The following is a 16,524-nucleotide window of genomic DNA, read 5'->3' as shown; positions in this document are numbered from 1 at the left end:
AGACAGAATTCATCACTTCCTCTTCCCTATTCCCACCGCACTTTGTGTTAATCTCTTAGAGCATTTTTATTATAATTAGTTGTGCCTGTCTGCCTCACTGGACTAGGAATACTTGACAGGAGAAAATATTTCTTGAGCACCCACGATATTCAGGGCATTGTGTTAAATGTTGTAAGAAGTTCAAGAAAATGATTGCATTCTTAAGAATACTTCTTGTTTCATTTTTTGTATATCTTGAAATACAGTCCTGAGCTATATTAGGTTACAGGAAGAGAAATTGAATTAGCCATCAACATAGGGGGATATTCCTCAACTATAAATATTTATGAGCTGATTCTATAGTTGATAGAATTAGCTATCAATTATAGGGGGACAGCTATCACTATTTATGGACTTAAATGTGAGTGTCTTTAAGAGAGAAGTGAGGAAAGGAAGGAGAATGTGATCTTGGTGTTTGAAGGAAAAGGTGGCGTCATACATAGCGAGACTAAGAGCAGAGAATTAGGTAATGTTTAGTATCTAACTTTCACTCTGACACTTGTCATAATGAAAGAGAAAAACATCTTAGCTTTTTTTTTTTACATCTTCAGTAATTAGCTATTTTATGCGGAAGCTATGTGTGGGAATGTTCAAGAACATTTATCGGGATTTAAAAATAGAAAATAATTTTCTTCTAGTTCAAACTTGATTGTTTTGCACCGCCAGTCAAGCAAGAGTCTGAGTGTTGAATAAGATCAGGAGCCTATAATACATTTTTCTCCCCAGAGAGATTAAAAAATACTATCTATTAGTTTCAAGGAGAATTAATTGATTCACATTTGTAAAGGTCTTTGATGTAAAATGTGCTATAAAAAGAATAAAAAACATTCTGTGGAACTCGGAGTAGCACTAACTTTCTTTTCATTGGAAAAATATCTTGGTTGTCTAGATATATTTTTCAGTGATGTGTATGAAGCAAATAATTCAATTTATTGTTCAGTTCTAATACAGATTTAATTACAGATTTTCATACTGCAATATTTCAAAAAGGATATTCGACCCTTTTTTTTTTTTTTTTTTTGAGATGGAGTTTTGCTCTTATTGCCCAGGCTGGAGTGCAGTGGCGTGATCTTGGCTCACCACAACCTCCATCTCCTGGGTTCAAGCAATTCTCCTGCCTCAGCCTCCCCAATAGCTGGGATTACAGGTTCCCGCCACCATGCCTGGCTTTTTTTTGTATTTTAGTAGAGACGGGGTTTCTCCGTGTTGGTCAGGCTGGTCTCAAACTCCTGACCTCAGGTAATCTGCCCGCTTCAGCCTCCCAAAGTGCTGGGATTACAGGCATGAGCCACCATGCCCGGCTTCGACTCTTTAAAAAAAAAAAAAAAGGATACAAATTTACCTCGATAGTACACAGTTAAATTTTATTTTGCTCTTTGTATGTTTCAATATCAGGATAATTCAAATCTGACATTTTAATTAACCTGCTTACTTTTTAAATAATTGCTGGTCAAAGTTTAATGTAGCAATTTTTTTCTCAAATCACATATTTTACCTACTTAAGGAACATTCAGATAAAGGTTATATTTCCTATATATCAAATGTAAAAAATTAGCAATTCAATGACTGCCGGGATGATTTGTAAGTTAGGTTGTATTTACATTTAGGACATAGCAGAGAGGAAGCACTGATGGGTTTTGCCCATATTGGTCATTTCTGTTTCCATAGCAACAGACCGCCACTTCTACTCATTTGTATGTAATTTGTATCCTATATGTGTTCCTCTAGAATTGGCAAGTGTGTTCAAAAATCAAAAACAAGGTCATCAATTATTTAGTTCAAAATTTAATAGTTTACCTTCTGGGTCTGACCTTGATATATTTATATGCATGTGTTGGTTTTACTTTCCCTTTGTTTCTGTTTTCTCCAGTACAGTGCCCTTAATCCACGAGAATCATGGGACATGTGGCATCCCACTCTGGTGGCAGAGGCTTTATTTGCTATTGCAAACATCTTCAGTTCTCTGCGTCTGATCTCACTGTTTACTGCAAATTCTCATCTGGGACCTCTGCAAATATCTCTGGGAAGAATGCTCCTGGACATTTTGAAGTTTCTATTCATATACTGCCTTGTGTTGCTAGCATTTGCAAATGGCCTAAATCAATTGTACTTCTATTATGAAGAAACGAAAGGGTTGACCTGCAAAGGCATACGATGTGAAAAGCAGAATAATGCATTTTCGACGTAAGTCTAATAGACATTTCTACTGGTAATGTTGTACAGCATTTAGAGTGCACCACATCACAAACTTGAAAAACCTATGACAAATGGTTATAAAGAAAATGGGGAATTAAAATTATACTTAATGCAGAAAACAGAATTCATGTGGCTTTAAATAGAAATGAAAACTACCGACAGGAAAAAGAATACCTGGCACATATATTTTAAATTTTAGTAAAATCATCTTTTCTTGTAAATGACTTCATGAAAAAGAAAGCAATAGATACTATTTTTTTAGATGTAGAATCGAAAAAGGTAACCTAGGTACTATGAAAGCTTACAAGTACATTAAAAGATAGAACATATGTAAAACCACTCATGTTGGAAAATTCAAGTAGGTTTCAATGTTTCCTTATGTGTTTCCCAGGTACTAAAGTCCATTTACGTATCTCTTTCATTCTCTAGTTTCCTACACAAAAACTTAAGCATCTAAAAATAGTGCAAATGGAAATCTAAGACTAATCTAGCCATTATTGCCATGCACACAACACTCTCTGTGCCCTTACAGCTGGATGAGCAATAGACACTGTCTATTGTCAACTCTCTTCAGTTATTCTCATAACAGGCTTTGCTAACAGCACACAGCTTCATGGGCACTGTGTTTGATGGTCACACAGCTCTCATAGGCTATTCCTCTATATATCTGTCCCATTTCCTTCCCACTGTGGCAAACAGATGGTTAACTAGTAGGTGAATTAATAAGTGAAGTGATATTCCTCCACACAGTAACCACATTTGAATACACAGTCATTTTGTAGGTGACTTTAAAAGTCATACCTTATTCATGAGCCATCATAGAATCATGTATACTATAAGAGAGGATGGTAATTTCTCATGTAAGAAAAATTCAATATCACATGAACAAATTCACTTACAGCTAAAATGCTCTTGTTGATTTAATTCTACATCTGTTTTATCTTAGCCCCAATATTTAAAACTTCATTTTAATTATTCATTATCTTATTTGCACATAATTTTTAAATGTCAGCCATTGATACCTCATTGTTTTCAGAAATAGATTTGATACATCCATGGATCTTAAATAAAACACATTTTTTTTTTTTTGACAGAGTTTTGCTCAGTCACCCAGGCTGGAGTGCAGTGGTATGATCTCGGCTCACTGCAACTTCTGCCTGCAGGGTTCAAGTGATTCTCCTGCTTCAGCCTCCGGAGTAGCTGGGGCTACAGGCACCCACCACCACACCTGGCTAATTTTTTTATTTTTAGTAGAGATGTGGTTTCACCATGTTGGCCATGGCTGTCTTGAACTCCTAACCTCAAGGGATCTACCTGCCTCAGCCTCCCAAAGTGTTGGGATTACAGGCGTGAGCCACTTCGCCGGCCTTCCAGCTCCATCTTGATCCTGTATTCCTAAGCAGCAGTTTCTTGACCTGACTGGTTCACTCAGTCTTGACATCTTCCCACTGCTCTCTTCTGACCCTGGGCAGGAGGAATTCAATGAAATCCCTTGCAAAAACATCCTCATAACTAGCATGGCCTAGAATGGCATCTCAGTTTTGATATCTGAACTTCTTTTCCTCCCCCACCCACCCACTCCCCCACCCCCGTCTCATTTGTGGTTCTTGACTTGCAACTCGGCCAGGGAAACCTGGATTAGAGATTTACAATGGTCAGATCCCACCAACCTCTTCCTTCATAAATGAGAGTTCTGCTCTAACCGTCTTTGTCTGTCTGCCAGCTGGTCTCCTGGATTTCTGATGGAGAACCCTTGTGAATGCTCTTTCACAACTTTCTTCTTACTTTACGCTGCATAACCTGGTGCAAACTGCTTGCCAAAACCACCCCATCTGTTCCTGTTGCCATATCCTTCTGACTTCCTCCTTTGCCTTCCAGAAAGAACTTCCACACAGCATTTAAAACTGTGTTAACTCCTAGGTCCTCTTTATTTTGGGGGAAAAGCTCTGGTTCCCAGACCCAACCCTTCTCACCTATCTGATTCCTCTGCAATCAATAGGTTATACCTAACACTGTCATGATTTATGATCCCCTAAAATTCCTAGGAATTTCCTTGTCCCTAGTATTGGTTTCTTCGTAAGTAATAACATATTACAGACTAATCATAACATAAATCAAAGGAGATTATGGCCAGACAAGTAAGATGTAAAATACTTAATATAAATTCTATTCCAAAATCAAATATATTGGATTATTGGGATTATGTATTACTTTCGTTTGTCTATACCAATGGTTTCCTCTATTGTCATGAGAAGCAACATAATCACGTATCTTAAATACTATAGGCCTATATCATTCAACCCAAATAAATCAGTTATTGCCCTTGAATTATTTTTTCTAAATAATAGAATATAAATCTGCCAGCCACAAGTTAGTTTTTGCTTCAAGATATTGAAAAATTAAAGTATATATCAATAGCCCTTAGCATTAGGAAGCAGGAGGTCCTAGGCATAAGTCACCTATCCCTTGATGACTCTGTTTAAGCAAAACAGACATCAGTCACTGTCACAGGGTATATAGTGATACCGTTGGGGCCCCTGCTCTACATCTTACTTCAGTGCTTTCTTTGGTCTTTAATTTTCTTTTTGTAATTCTGTATGATTCATAAATTAAAAACTACCCACTATTTCTGAGACCTTATTCTATGTGAAGGTTAAAAATAAAATAATTCATATAAAGTACCTAACACGGTGCATGTCATACAATGTCATCAAAAATGGTAGCTACTCTTATTATTGTCATGATTGGCAATGGTAGAGGATTATCTCTCACATACCTCTCATAAGGTTTCATCTCTATTATTCCTTCCACTCAGGTTCAAACTTTGTAGAAATTTTGAACCCAGTATTTCCCATTAGCTACCACTCCTGTTTCTCTCATTTCTTTCATCCAAGTAACCCTAAAATAAGCCTATGCAAGATATGTTATTTTCTCACCTCTCACTCAGACTTCATCCAATTACAATTTGGCTTCTGCTTCCATCATTCCACTAAAACTGCCCTAAAAATTATCATCTAGAGCCTTCTTATCACCATTAACTATGGACATTTATCTGCTCACGTTTTACTTAATGTGTCTGCTTCATTTGACCCTGTTTAATGCTTCCCTTTTTGGAAATCTTGTCCCCTTTTAACTTCCATATTATTACCCTTTTCACTTCAAATCTTACTTCTCTAGCCTTTCTCACTTTAACCCTAACCCTAACTTTACTCTGATAATTTTTTATTTTCATTACTGCTTTTAAATAGTGGTATGTCTTAGCATACTAACCTGAGACCCTTTTAACAGTACCCCTATGAAAATTCATCTACGCTTTTGGAACTGGCTCTATATGTCTAAGACATGACTTCCATATTTATATTACTAACATCAGTTTCTATCCTTGGATTGCACAATATATTCATCTGTCTATTAGACACCTCTCTTTACATGCCTCTTGAAGACTTACATTCAATCAAAGAGAATTTATCATAGTCTCTCTAAAACATATTCTTCCTCCTGCTTAATTCCTTTTCTTAGTCAACATGACCACAATCCACCCAGAAACTTACATCAAAAATGTATATCTTATTCTAGATCTTACCTTCTTCTCATCTCTTCCATGTGTAGTCAGTCAACAAATGTCTGTTCCCACTCTTATTATCTTGGCACTGTCTTCCCCTTGCTCTCCACTCATGCCCAAGTGTAAGTACCCCTGCCCCTGGTCTCTGCCTTATTTCATGTCTTCCATCTTGCTTCCTGAGTTATATTTCTAAACCAAAATCTGAGGGTCCTCTGTTTAAAGTGCCAAAATGGTTTCCCTATTGCTTACAGGACACTGCCACATTCTTTAGCTTGACGTTTTAGATCATTCATTGATCTGTCTGTCCCCTGCCTCCTGTCTTAGTCCATTTTTGCTGCAATGAAGAAATACCTGAGACTGGGTAATTTACAGAGAAAAGAGGTTTATTTGGTTCATGGCTCTGCACACTCTATAAGAAGCACAGCATCAACATCTGCTTCTGGGGAGGGCCTTAGGAAGCTTCCATTCACAGTGAAAGGCTAAGGGAAGCGGGAAGCAGGCATCACAGGGGGAAAGAGGAAGGAAGCAAGGGAGGGAGGTGCAGAGGTCTTTTCAACAATCAGATCTTGTGAGAACTCACTAATTGCTCCTAGAATGACACTAAGCCTTTTGTGAGAAATCCATGATCCACCACCATCACTCAAACACATCCTTCTATGCCCCACTTTCAATATCAGGGATTACATTTCAACATGGTATTTGAAGGAGACAAACATCCTCTGTATCACTTCCTTTTCTTGTCTCATCTTTCAATCCCCCAGCAATACTTTACTCTTCAATATTTCCTGATGGATTATAAATATAAATCTCCAAATATGTATTTTCTTCTCTTATTCGAGAATGTCCTTATTCTGTCCTTCCATTTGGCTTTTTTTTTTCCAAATCCTACCTCAGATATACCTTTTCCAGGAGGCCTTTTCTGATCTCCCTAGCTGTGAACACCCAGTGTCAGGCTGTGATCCATGTCTTCTATGTGACTTCATGCAGTTTCCCACCAGTGAACAGATACTTCCTTCTGCTCCTTTCCAGGTTATTCTCTCAATACCCTGAGAAGAACTGCATGTTACCAAAAGATACAGAGTATTTACTTGTTGAAACTACTCTATGTGCAATTTTAAGCTATTAGCCCCTGGCAAGGTACTCTCTTATGAAGAGAGGAGCACAGGCTTTGTGACAGGTATTGTCTCATTAAGCAAAACCCTTTTATATTTGTTGGAGCTGTATTCCTAATAGTTGTAATTGGCCAGTTGGAGTCATACATTATTTTAATATTACATTCTTGCTTGTAAGCTAAAGATAAAATATTCAGATGAATTTTTATTAATTTATGTTTGCTCATTGTTTTAGTCCCATGGGATAGAGGAAAACTTCAACGGTGGAATATATTACATTTTACACATTCAATTTTTCTGGCTGTAAATATATAATCAGGGAAACAAGCTAATTATATAACGTACATGTTGAGCAATACATTCAAAGCAAGAGACAAAATGTTATCATTAGGAAGGCAGGACCTCGGTCCACCCATATAGACTGTTAGAATTTAGTCTTTGACCCAAGTTTTGTACTAAATGTCACTTAAATAAATTGTAGCATTATCTTGGAGAGCTTTCAGTTCATATCTTACCACAGAACAAGAAAAATATTAGTCACATAAAGGCATTCTGAGATGTGATGCTTTAAGTAAGGATCCTTCAATTTATGGGCAATGTTGGGCTCAATAGTTTTGGGAATTAATAATGAAAAAAACATTTCTGAAAGCAATGGCTTTGAAATGTTAACCCAGACCGATTTTTTAAAAATCCACCTATTATCTGAACAATTCATTGAGAAACACTTTAAGACCAGGGTCTTAATTCCTCTGAGAAGTAAATATATTTTAGTTAAATGGAACTAGTCTTTAATCCTCACTATTGACTTATTCCACTGAAAGAAGGAAAATCAAAGAAAGAAAGAATCCATGAGTAATCATGAAATGTCACTTTATTTAGAATTTTCCCCTTTAAATTTTTTTCTTTCTTTTTTTTTCCTTTTTTTTTTTTTTTTGAGACGGAGTCTCACTCTGTCGCCCAGGCTGGAGTGCAGTGGCCGGATCTCAGCTCACTGCAAGCTCTGCCTCCCGGGTTCACGCCATTCTCCTGCCTCAGCCTCCCGAGTAGCTGGGACTACAGGCGCCTGCCACCACGCCAGGCTAATTTTTTTGTATTTTTTAGTAGAGACGGGGTTTCACCGTGTTAGCCAGGATGGTCTCGATCTCCTGACCTTGTGATCCACCCGTCTCGGCCTCCCAAAAAGTACTGGGATTATAGGCTTGAGCCACCGCACCTGGCCCCCTTTAAATTTTTTTAAACATCAATAAATATTTTGCAAAAGTGTTTACTAATATTTCCTAAGATTAGTAGTTAGTATTTAGACAGGAGCAAGTGTGTACTATTCAAAATAATAAGCCGTTTATTCTGCATCATTGTTTTTATTTGAAAAAGAACCTGTAATGGGATTTAGGTGGTAACATTTTACACAATATATTTTATAACTTATAATATTTAACTTATAACTTTCCTTAAATTGCTATTCATGTCAGGAAAACTAGCTGATTTTTATATGTATACTCACAGTGAGAAAATACACTATTTGGAAAGAAAGAATACAATTATTTCACATTAAATCCAAAGGACACTATGATTAATTTTAGAATTGTCTTTGAAGTTACTAAAAATAAAGAATTCATGGCCATGGGCCAAATTTACTTTTTCCTGAGAGACTTTCAAGGAGCGGCTTTAGTGGCTTTTGTCTAGGGCCGATGAGCCAGATTTAATTCTAATATTGTTGGAATCTGGCATCTGGGTTTTCCTCTAAGAATGAATGTACAGCATTCCATTTAAAAATCACAGTTTGGCTAAAGTTGATCAGATCAGTGCTCTTTCTGCTTCACAATAATCTGTTGTTCCATCGTTTTACAGTTCTAGAAAATAAATAGTTAATTTTATATCTTAAAACTAGTTGCTCAATTAAAAATACAAAATTTTTTACCTTTTTAAAAAAACAGTTTTCATCCTGAATGCCAATTAGGCATATTTAGTTAGAATCTCCTGGTTATGTGCATCAGAATTCATGGCTTATTTCAAGTAACAAGCATTTTGCTATAAAAATCATGCACAGAATTATAGCCCTTCAATCTTCTGAGTAAGGGTTTATCTTTGCAAGGGCAGAGCCTAGAGCAAGCCCCAGCTTTAGGAAGAGCCGGAGTTGACATAGTGCTGGGCCATGGGATTGTTACTCTGTGTGTCAGCATTAAAGTGAGTCAGCTACTTCATCCTTATTCCGAGTTTACTTATTGTCTGGCTTATTCATCCTCAATTCTCTGTTTCTTAGTTTGTGCTGTCTCAGACCCTTGGCATCCTGTCATTCCAGTGACTCTGACTCCACATCATAACCCCTGTCATCTCAACCCCTTTGGGCAATTATCTTGATATTTTTAAGGCAAACTTGTCTAGAGGAGAATTCTGATCATTTTTGCCTTAGTACATGCCACAGGCCACTGGCCTTATATGAATTGTCTGTCCTTGGGTCACTTGACCATGATTGACTTAATCCACAGAGACATTGGCTGAGTAGCTCCAGAGTCTTACACCAGGACTATCTTTCCGTAAAAGGGCATACAGGGGACAATGCTACTGGGGCTGAGAGTTGCCAGAAGCCATAATTGACTTGGTTCTGCAACACCATTCCAATCTAATGCTAATCTCCCGACAGACGGAAATCCTACCCCCTTAGTCATCATGCCCGGTATGAGAAGGTTTTCGTTTTATTTTTGTAATTTCAATAGTCTCATTTTAATGATTTATCAAGAAGTATGAAAGCTCTATTATCGTTTTTTACACTATATTAGTGTATTATTATGGTCCCTTTGAAACAAACAATTCTCCATTTGGGTTCAGATACTCCTCAGCTTATTTCATTTTTTTGGAGCAAGTTATTTATTTTCAATAAAATAGCCAGAGCTCATTCATTGGCTAGAATAAATAAAATGTTCCTTGAAATACCAAAAAAACCAAAAACCCACCAGATTTTATTATCTAAGCATTCTGAGACTCTTTGCCATCTTACAAGATGTCCAATTTTAGTTGTAAACATGGAAATCTGTAATAATTATAATGTTCTCAATTCTCCTACAACCAAAGCAAAATCAGTAAAAGAACAGACTTTTTTAAAGCCTAAAATTTGGGATCTATCATTTCTTAGTGATGACTTAGTGCCCTAGGACAGAGATTGACAAATGTTCTATGAAAAGGAACAGATAGTAAATATTTTTGGTTTTCTGAGCCATATGTTCTCTGCTGTAACTACTTTCTTCTGCCATTGTAGCACAAACGAAGCTATAGGGAATGAATAAATGAATGAGAATGGATGCGTTTCAATAAAATTTTATTTATGGATATGGAGATGTGAATTTTACATAATTTTCATGTCACAAAATATCACTTTTTTTTTCCCAACCATTTGAGAAAGTAAAAACCATTCTTAACTCAGTACCCATGCCACATTTGCCTCTCTCTGCCCTAAGAAACTAAATTTAGCTTTCAAAGCCCTTGGGAAATTTAAGTACACCATTTCTACTAGTTTGAGGAAAAGAGTTTTCTTTCACTCTTTTTATCATTTAATTTTATAATTGTCCTAAAAGGTTATTTTACTGTTGATATTAAAGTTAATTTTATATATAATAGCGCCAAGCTTTATTGTTATATCTTATGTATAATTATTCCATTAATATAGCTATTAGTATCATTTTATCTTTATTACAGGTTATTTGAGACACTGCAGTCCCTGTTTTGGTCAATATTTGGACTCATCAATTTATATGTGACCAATGTCAAAGCACAGCATGAATTTACTGAGTTTGTTGGTGCCACCATGTTTGGGACATACAATGTCATCTCTCTGGTTGTTCTACTCAACATGTTAATAGCTATGATGAATAATTCTTACCAACTGATTGCTGTAAGTTGACCAGCTTTATTTTAATTCAATATTTCCTCTAGAATCTGTTGTTGTCAGCTATACTCCATCTTCTTACCATCATAAATAAAATCTATAATTAGCCATTGATGAGACAGATAAGAATTATCAATGGTTAATTTGAAATTTCTGAGCAGTAGCACCCTATATGTAGCTATAAGTTAATCTGATTTTGTCATGTTACACATGATTACAAAGATAAACCAAATCCATTTTGCCAGGCAGTCACTGGCTATGGGAAATAGTAGCTGAGATCTGACTTACAAACAAGCAGCTCATCTCTGTGCAGTGAACAGTAGGTTTTGCCTCCTGTCAGTCCATTTAACCTGCCACCCTCACATAAGCAAAGTCATTCCTGTAGGGGAAGATACAAAAGATAACCCAGAGAGGAGTCTGGGGAGAGGAGAAGTCATAGGATTTTCAATTTCTTAAAACTCAGGGAAAGCAATGTATTCAGAGAAGTAGTATTAAATTCTGTAGGATAATACACAATACATTTTTTTTGAAACTCTGGAATCGAAACAACTTAGCATACGTTATTTACTTATTCATTCAACACATAATTACTTGGTACATACTGTGTTGCCCAGTACTCTTCTGGGCACCAGAAATACAGCAATGTACAAGAAAGACAAAGCTTGAACTTATCTGCTTGAACTTACATACTAGTGATATACGTCTCTGACCACTAGCAATAGGAGCAAATCAGAACCCTTAGTGGAATGAAATATAGTTAAGTCTTTCATATTTATACCTTAGACAAGTAGCATTTTATAAGCATAATTATAGTTTTCCCATTTTCTTCATAAATAACTACATTACATTATACCTTTGAATCTATGGTTAAATCTCTGAAGAGTTATTACTATGTTTTTGTCAAGCAAAACTCTGAATTTTACTTCAGCTGTCTTTAAGGGGCACATTTTTCTCATAAGACACTCATCACTGATGAAAAACTGCATAGAACATGAAAATAAATGGTTTTTATTTACCGATTCACAGGCTAAAGTATTCCAAATGCATAAATAATTCCTCTGGAAATAGGTAGGTCCTAGGATTTGGAGGTTAATGTCCGAATTTGTGGATACTTTGGATTTCATTTAAGCATCTCATGATCTGAAATTTTTATAGACTCTAAATTTTTGTGTCAGAAGTTCTATATTCTCCTAATTAACATATTGCCAAAATGTGGGTTCTGTTTTCCAGAACATCAGCAACAACAACAAATTAGAAGTCCTTTAATTATTAAGCTAGATACAAGGAAGCTGCCAGCAATTTGGATTTTTTTTTTTTTTTTTTTTTTTTTTTGAGACGGAGTCTCGCTCTGTGGCCCAGGCTGGAGTACTGTGGCGCACTCTCAGCTCACTGCAAGCTCCGCCTCCCGGGTTCACACCATTCTCCTGCCTCAGCCTCCTGAGTAGCTGGGACTACAAGCGCCCGCCACCTCGCCCGGCTAATTCTTTGTATTTTTTTTAGTAGATACGGGGTTTCACCGTGTTAGCCAGGATGGTCTCGATCTCCTGACCTCGTGATCCGCCCGTCTCGGCCTCCCAAAGTGCTGGGATTACAGGCTTGAGCTACTGCGCCCGGCCTGGATCTTTTAAAACATTAAATGTCCCAATTTCATCAAGAAGAAAACACTATTTAAGAATATTATGACTTTTTGTTATTGCTTCTTTGTGAGGTGTGCTTTTCTAGGTAACTTCATTACAGAGATGAGAATCATCTTCAACTCTCTATTTCTACTCAGCCCAAATCCTAACAGTATGGAGAACAAAACAGGCATTAAGCACCTGAGAAAGGTGTGATTCCAGGTCTCCATGCATGAAGCCTCCTTGAGGCATGAACATGCCAAGCATTGCTTTCCCCTGTTCTAGAATAGCAGAATATACTCTGGGTCCTTGGGTCCTTGGGTCAGTCGGTCCTGCCTTCCTTCCTTCCTTCCTCCCTCCTTCCCTCCCTCCCTTTCTCCCTTCCCTTTCTCTTTCTTTTCTTTTCTTTCTTCCCTTTCTTTTTTTCTTTCTTTACCTTTCTTTCTTCCTTTCTTTATCTTTCTTTCTTCCTTTCTTTATCTTTTACATTCTTTCTTTATTTCTTTCTTTTTTTTCTTGCTAACTGTAACTCAGAGTCATAGTTAAACCTTGAAAAATGAGGAAAATTTAACTGTTGAAAGGCAGAAGCAGTTATGTAGGCCTCAACTAAAGCCTGTTTTCCATTCATTCATTCATTTGTTCATTGATTAAATATTTATAGTGAACCAACTATATACCAGACATATGCTTAATTTTAGGGATACAAAGAATTAAAAAGTCCCGTTTTCATCAACAACAAAAAAATGATATAGTAGAGATAAAGAATCGATAAATAATTTCAATATTGAGAAAAGAAATTTGAGGATGTCATGAAAGTATGGAAGAGGGGACCTTGACTGGGGTTGGAAATAGGAGGCAGCTCAGGACTGGAGGCAGAGCAGGCTTCTGAGTAGAGAGGATTCTTAAGCCGAGTTTCAAATGTTGACTAGGAGTTAGAAGGTGAGTAGTGGAAGATGGATCTAGTCATCACCAGCTTAGAACTTTCTATCTCCAGATTTTCTAAGCACTATAGACTATGTTATAGACCCTCTTAAAATCCTAAATCATGAACAAAGAAAGCACTTGCTTAGTGATTGCAATAAGAACATAATTTGAGACTCTCTGGGAATCAGAGAATCAGAAGGAGCTATTCACAGGCCAATGCTTTATCTAAGTGATTGCCTTTTTATTTCCTTGAGCCAGATCTACTGAGTCCCATTCTCTATGCCTGCAGGAAACAATATATACAATTCTCTTTACCAATGCAGCATAATCAGCCAGAACCGATAAGCTTGTTTAGAAAGAAAGAGAAAGGAAAGGAAGGAGAAATAAGAAAGGAAAGAAAGAGGAGGGGAAAAGGGAGAGAAACTGCAGCTTCTGTGTTCCCATTTATCAAACATTCGCTTAGCAACAATAAGGCCATGCAATTTCTAGCTCTGGTGATTCTTGTTCAAAGCACAATCTGTCCAGTATCTGGATTAAAACCCATGTTGCGCAGAGTAGAAATGTATGTATAACTTATTCATCAGCATACAGCAATTTAGGAATATCAAAATGAAACATAGTTGAAGATTATTCTCCTACTGTAAAATATGAGTTCGTGTTTATGATATTAACTGGTTACAATGAACTATTCTGAATTCTTAAAATGAATGTATGCCCAGTCTCTACCACCTCCTACTTCTCAGATTTTCTGCTTAAATCAGATTTATGGCTACATTTCTAAGAAGAGACTGGCCGCCCCAAATCTAATTGCCACAAATGTTCCAAAGTTTCCCCAAGAGGTTAATAAAGTGGAGTGAGTAATACATGATGAAGGAGATAGCCTCAGGATTGTGGGCAACCACTGGCCATACTGCTCTTTGGTGAAATCTGTCCAAAGTTAGGTCAAGATCCCATGGTGTGTCAGAGAAGCCCAACTCTACATTTATTAGGGGAACTTCTTTCTATGTTTATTTCCGTTGGCCAAAGGTGGGCAATAATATTCACATGAAAACATATCCAATAAGACTTTTCCTGGCAACACTGAAGGCTAAGCCATGAGCATCTGTGGAGGTAACATTAATCGAAACAGGAATACAAGGCTTTGGTTAAGACAGAAAGTCTATTCCTGAATCAAATGAAACTGCGCTAATGTGAGCCTACAGTGCAGAAGATGCAGGCTAATCTTCAAGTCATGACTAATTACTGCAGTCTTTTTAACATGGAATTATTTTAGATACCTGTTTCACTGAAGAAGGAAGTATGAGAAGTGACACAAGACCTGTGACTACTCTAGGTTAAGCCACCACCTGAAATGTTTAGATGACTATCTCTGGGAGTCAGTGGTGGTTTTAGAAGCAATTTAATTAATGTTCCAAGAGTCGCTTGAAGTCAGGTTACAGGCTGTCTGTGAAATTTATGGTACCTTATTAATTAAGGAACCTGTCATCAGTTGTCATGTTCTCCTGTTCAGGACCATGCAGATATAGAATGGAAATTTGCACGAACAAAGCTTTGGATGAGTTATTTTGAAGAAGGAGGTACTCTGCCTACTCCCTTCAATGTCATCCCAAGCCCCAAGTCTCTCTGGTACCTGATTAAATGGATCTGGACACACTTGTGCAAGAAACAGATGAGAAGGAAGCCAGAAAGTTTTGGAACAATAGGGGTAAGAACACAGCATGTTAGTATTACTCTTTTTCTAAATTGTGTATTTGAATATATTTGTAGTCTTTAATGAACATGTTCAGGTTCAGGTCTTTAGCCTTTTTGTTCTTACCGACTGCATGTCATGAACATTTATAGCACATCTCCCATGACCAAGGCAGTGTCTGATTAACTAGGATTTCTTCACAAGTGCATTTCCTGCGTTGAGGGCAGTCACTGCTATTTTAATAGAAGTTCCACTCTTCACACAGCCCTCAAGTTCTGCTAGCCAAGGATGGGGAACTAGCATACTCTGTCTTAGTACCTTGACTTCTAGGTCTTTGCAGAATGTGACAGCAGGTTATTTGTGGCATTTATTCCTCATTGTCTGTTTCCCCCTCTGGATTGTATGCTCCATGAGGGCAGGGCATGTGTTTTAGTGACCTCAAATTCCTCGTGCCTAACATAGGTCCTTACACGGAGCATTTTATGCTTGATAAGAATTCTCAATTAAATGATTGACTGAATATTATAACTTAAATATGCTGTGCCAACTGTCAACTGTGATTCCAGAACATGTTTAATTACTCAATATGTTGCGTCTACTCCCTATCATATTAGATGCCAAGAAGTTAGGCATCTAAATATACATATATATATATACACACACACACAGAGAGAGAGAGAGAGAGACTGCTCAGAACCATGCTCGTGGTAAACTGGAAGATGATATTTCCCTTTCCTCATTTTAGAAGTCAAGGTTTCAAGCAATTCCAGCAGAAGATACATCACGTTAAGCTTTTGGTCCAGCCATACCATTGACATAAGACAAATCATTCTTCACGCCTTCCTCCCTTTGCGTTCTAATTTTGAAAGTTCTCATAGTGATGTTTTGGGAATTAACATACTGATACTCATTAGTCACTTTGATCTTCTCAGGAATATTGCTTTGGAAGTATTTGAAAATGTTGTTATATTAGGATTACCAAGTAATATTTGAGATTAATCAAAAATAAAAAATATTAATTTGTTTTCCATTTTATTTGACATGGTGTGTGACTGCTATGCCCTAAGAAACCCTTCCCACTCTTTCACTTCATTGCCTACCAGGCATTGTCATCAGCACCAAATGGAGCTTTCTCACACTGACGGTGGCATTCATTTTCCTCTCATCTCGGTAACAACTCTAATTAGAGAAATTGACTGGCAAGTGAATGTTACAAAGAGGTGATTAGGAGATGCAGTTATATTCTTTCCTATAAACTATTACCCATAGATTTGAGGGACTACAGTTTGTGAACTTATCTGACCTTAGAAACCAAAGTCAGATTGTGACAAAGCCTTATCCTGCCATCCTCATACTAATTTATGAACTTTAACACTGACCTTAGAAGGGAGGGAAATTATTTTCCTCCAAATATTTGACTTTTGTGTTAAAAGTCTTAGAATAAATGTAATAGCTTAGATTTAATAAGCAATTACTGCATGTGTTCCCCTTGCCATAACTGAACC

At 37.0% G+C, this 16,524-nt stretch overlaps 1 protein-coding gene across 4 annotated transcripts in view; it reads left to right on the top strand.

The window, feature by feature from the left end:
- TRPC4 (transient receptor potential cation channel subfamily C member 4) overlaps positions 1-16,524 on the top strand; it is a 225,262-nt gene that overhangs the window by 192,752 nt on the left and 15,986 nt on the right. For all 4 annotated transcript variants that reach the window (XM_005585691.5, XM_074021882.1, XM_065533164.2 and 1 more), the window contains 3 exons: positions 1,910-2,223; positions 10,600-10,795; positions 14,840-15,034. In XM_005585691.5, the coding sequence (XP_005585748.1) occupies positions 1,910-2,223; positions 10,600-10,795; positions 14,840-15,034 (705 nt within the window). The remainder of the gene's footprint in view (positions 1-1,909; positions 2,224-10,599; positions 10,796-14,839; positions 15,035-16,524) is intronic.

Source organism: Macaca fascicularis, chromosome 17, assembly GCF_037993035.2.
Source record: "Macaca fascicularis isolate 582-1 chromosome 17, T2T-MFA8v1.1".
Lineage (NCBI taxonomy): Eukaryota > Metazoa > Chordata > Mammalia > Primates > Cercopithecidae > Macaca > Macaca fascicularis.
This window is presented reverse-complemented; position numbering and strand designations above follow the sequence as displayed.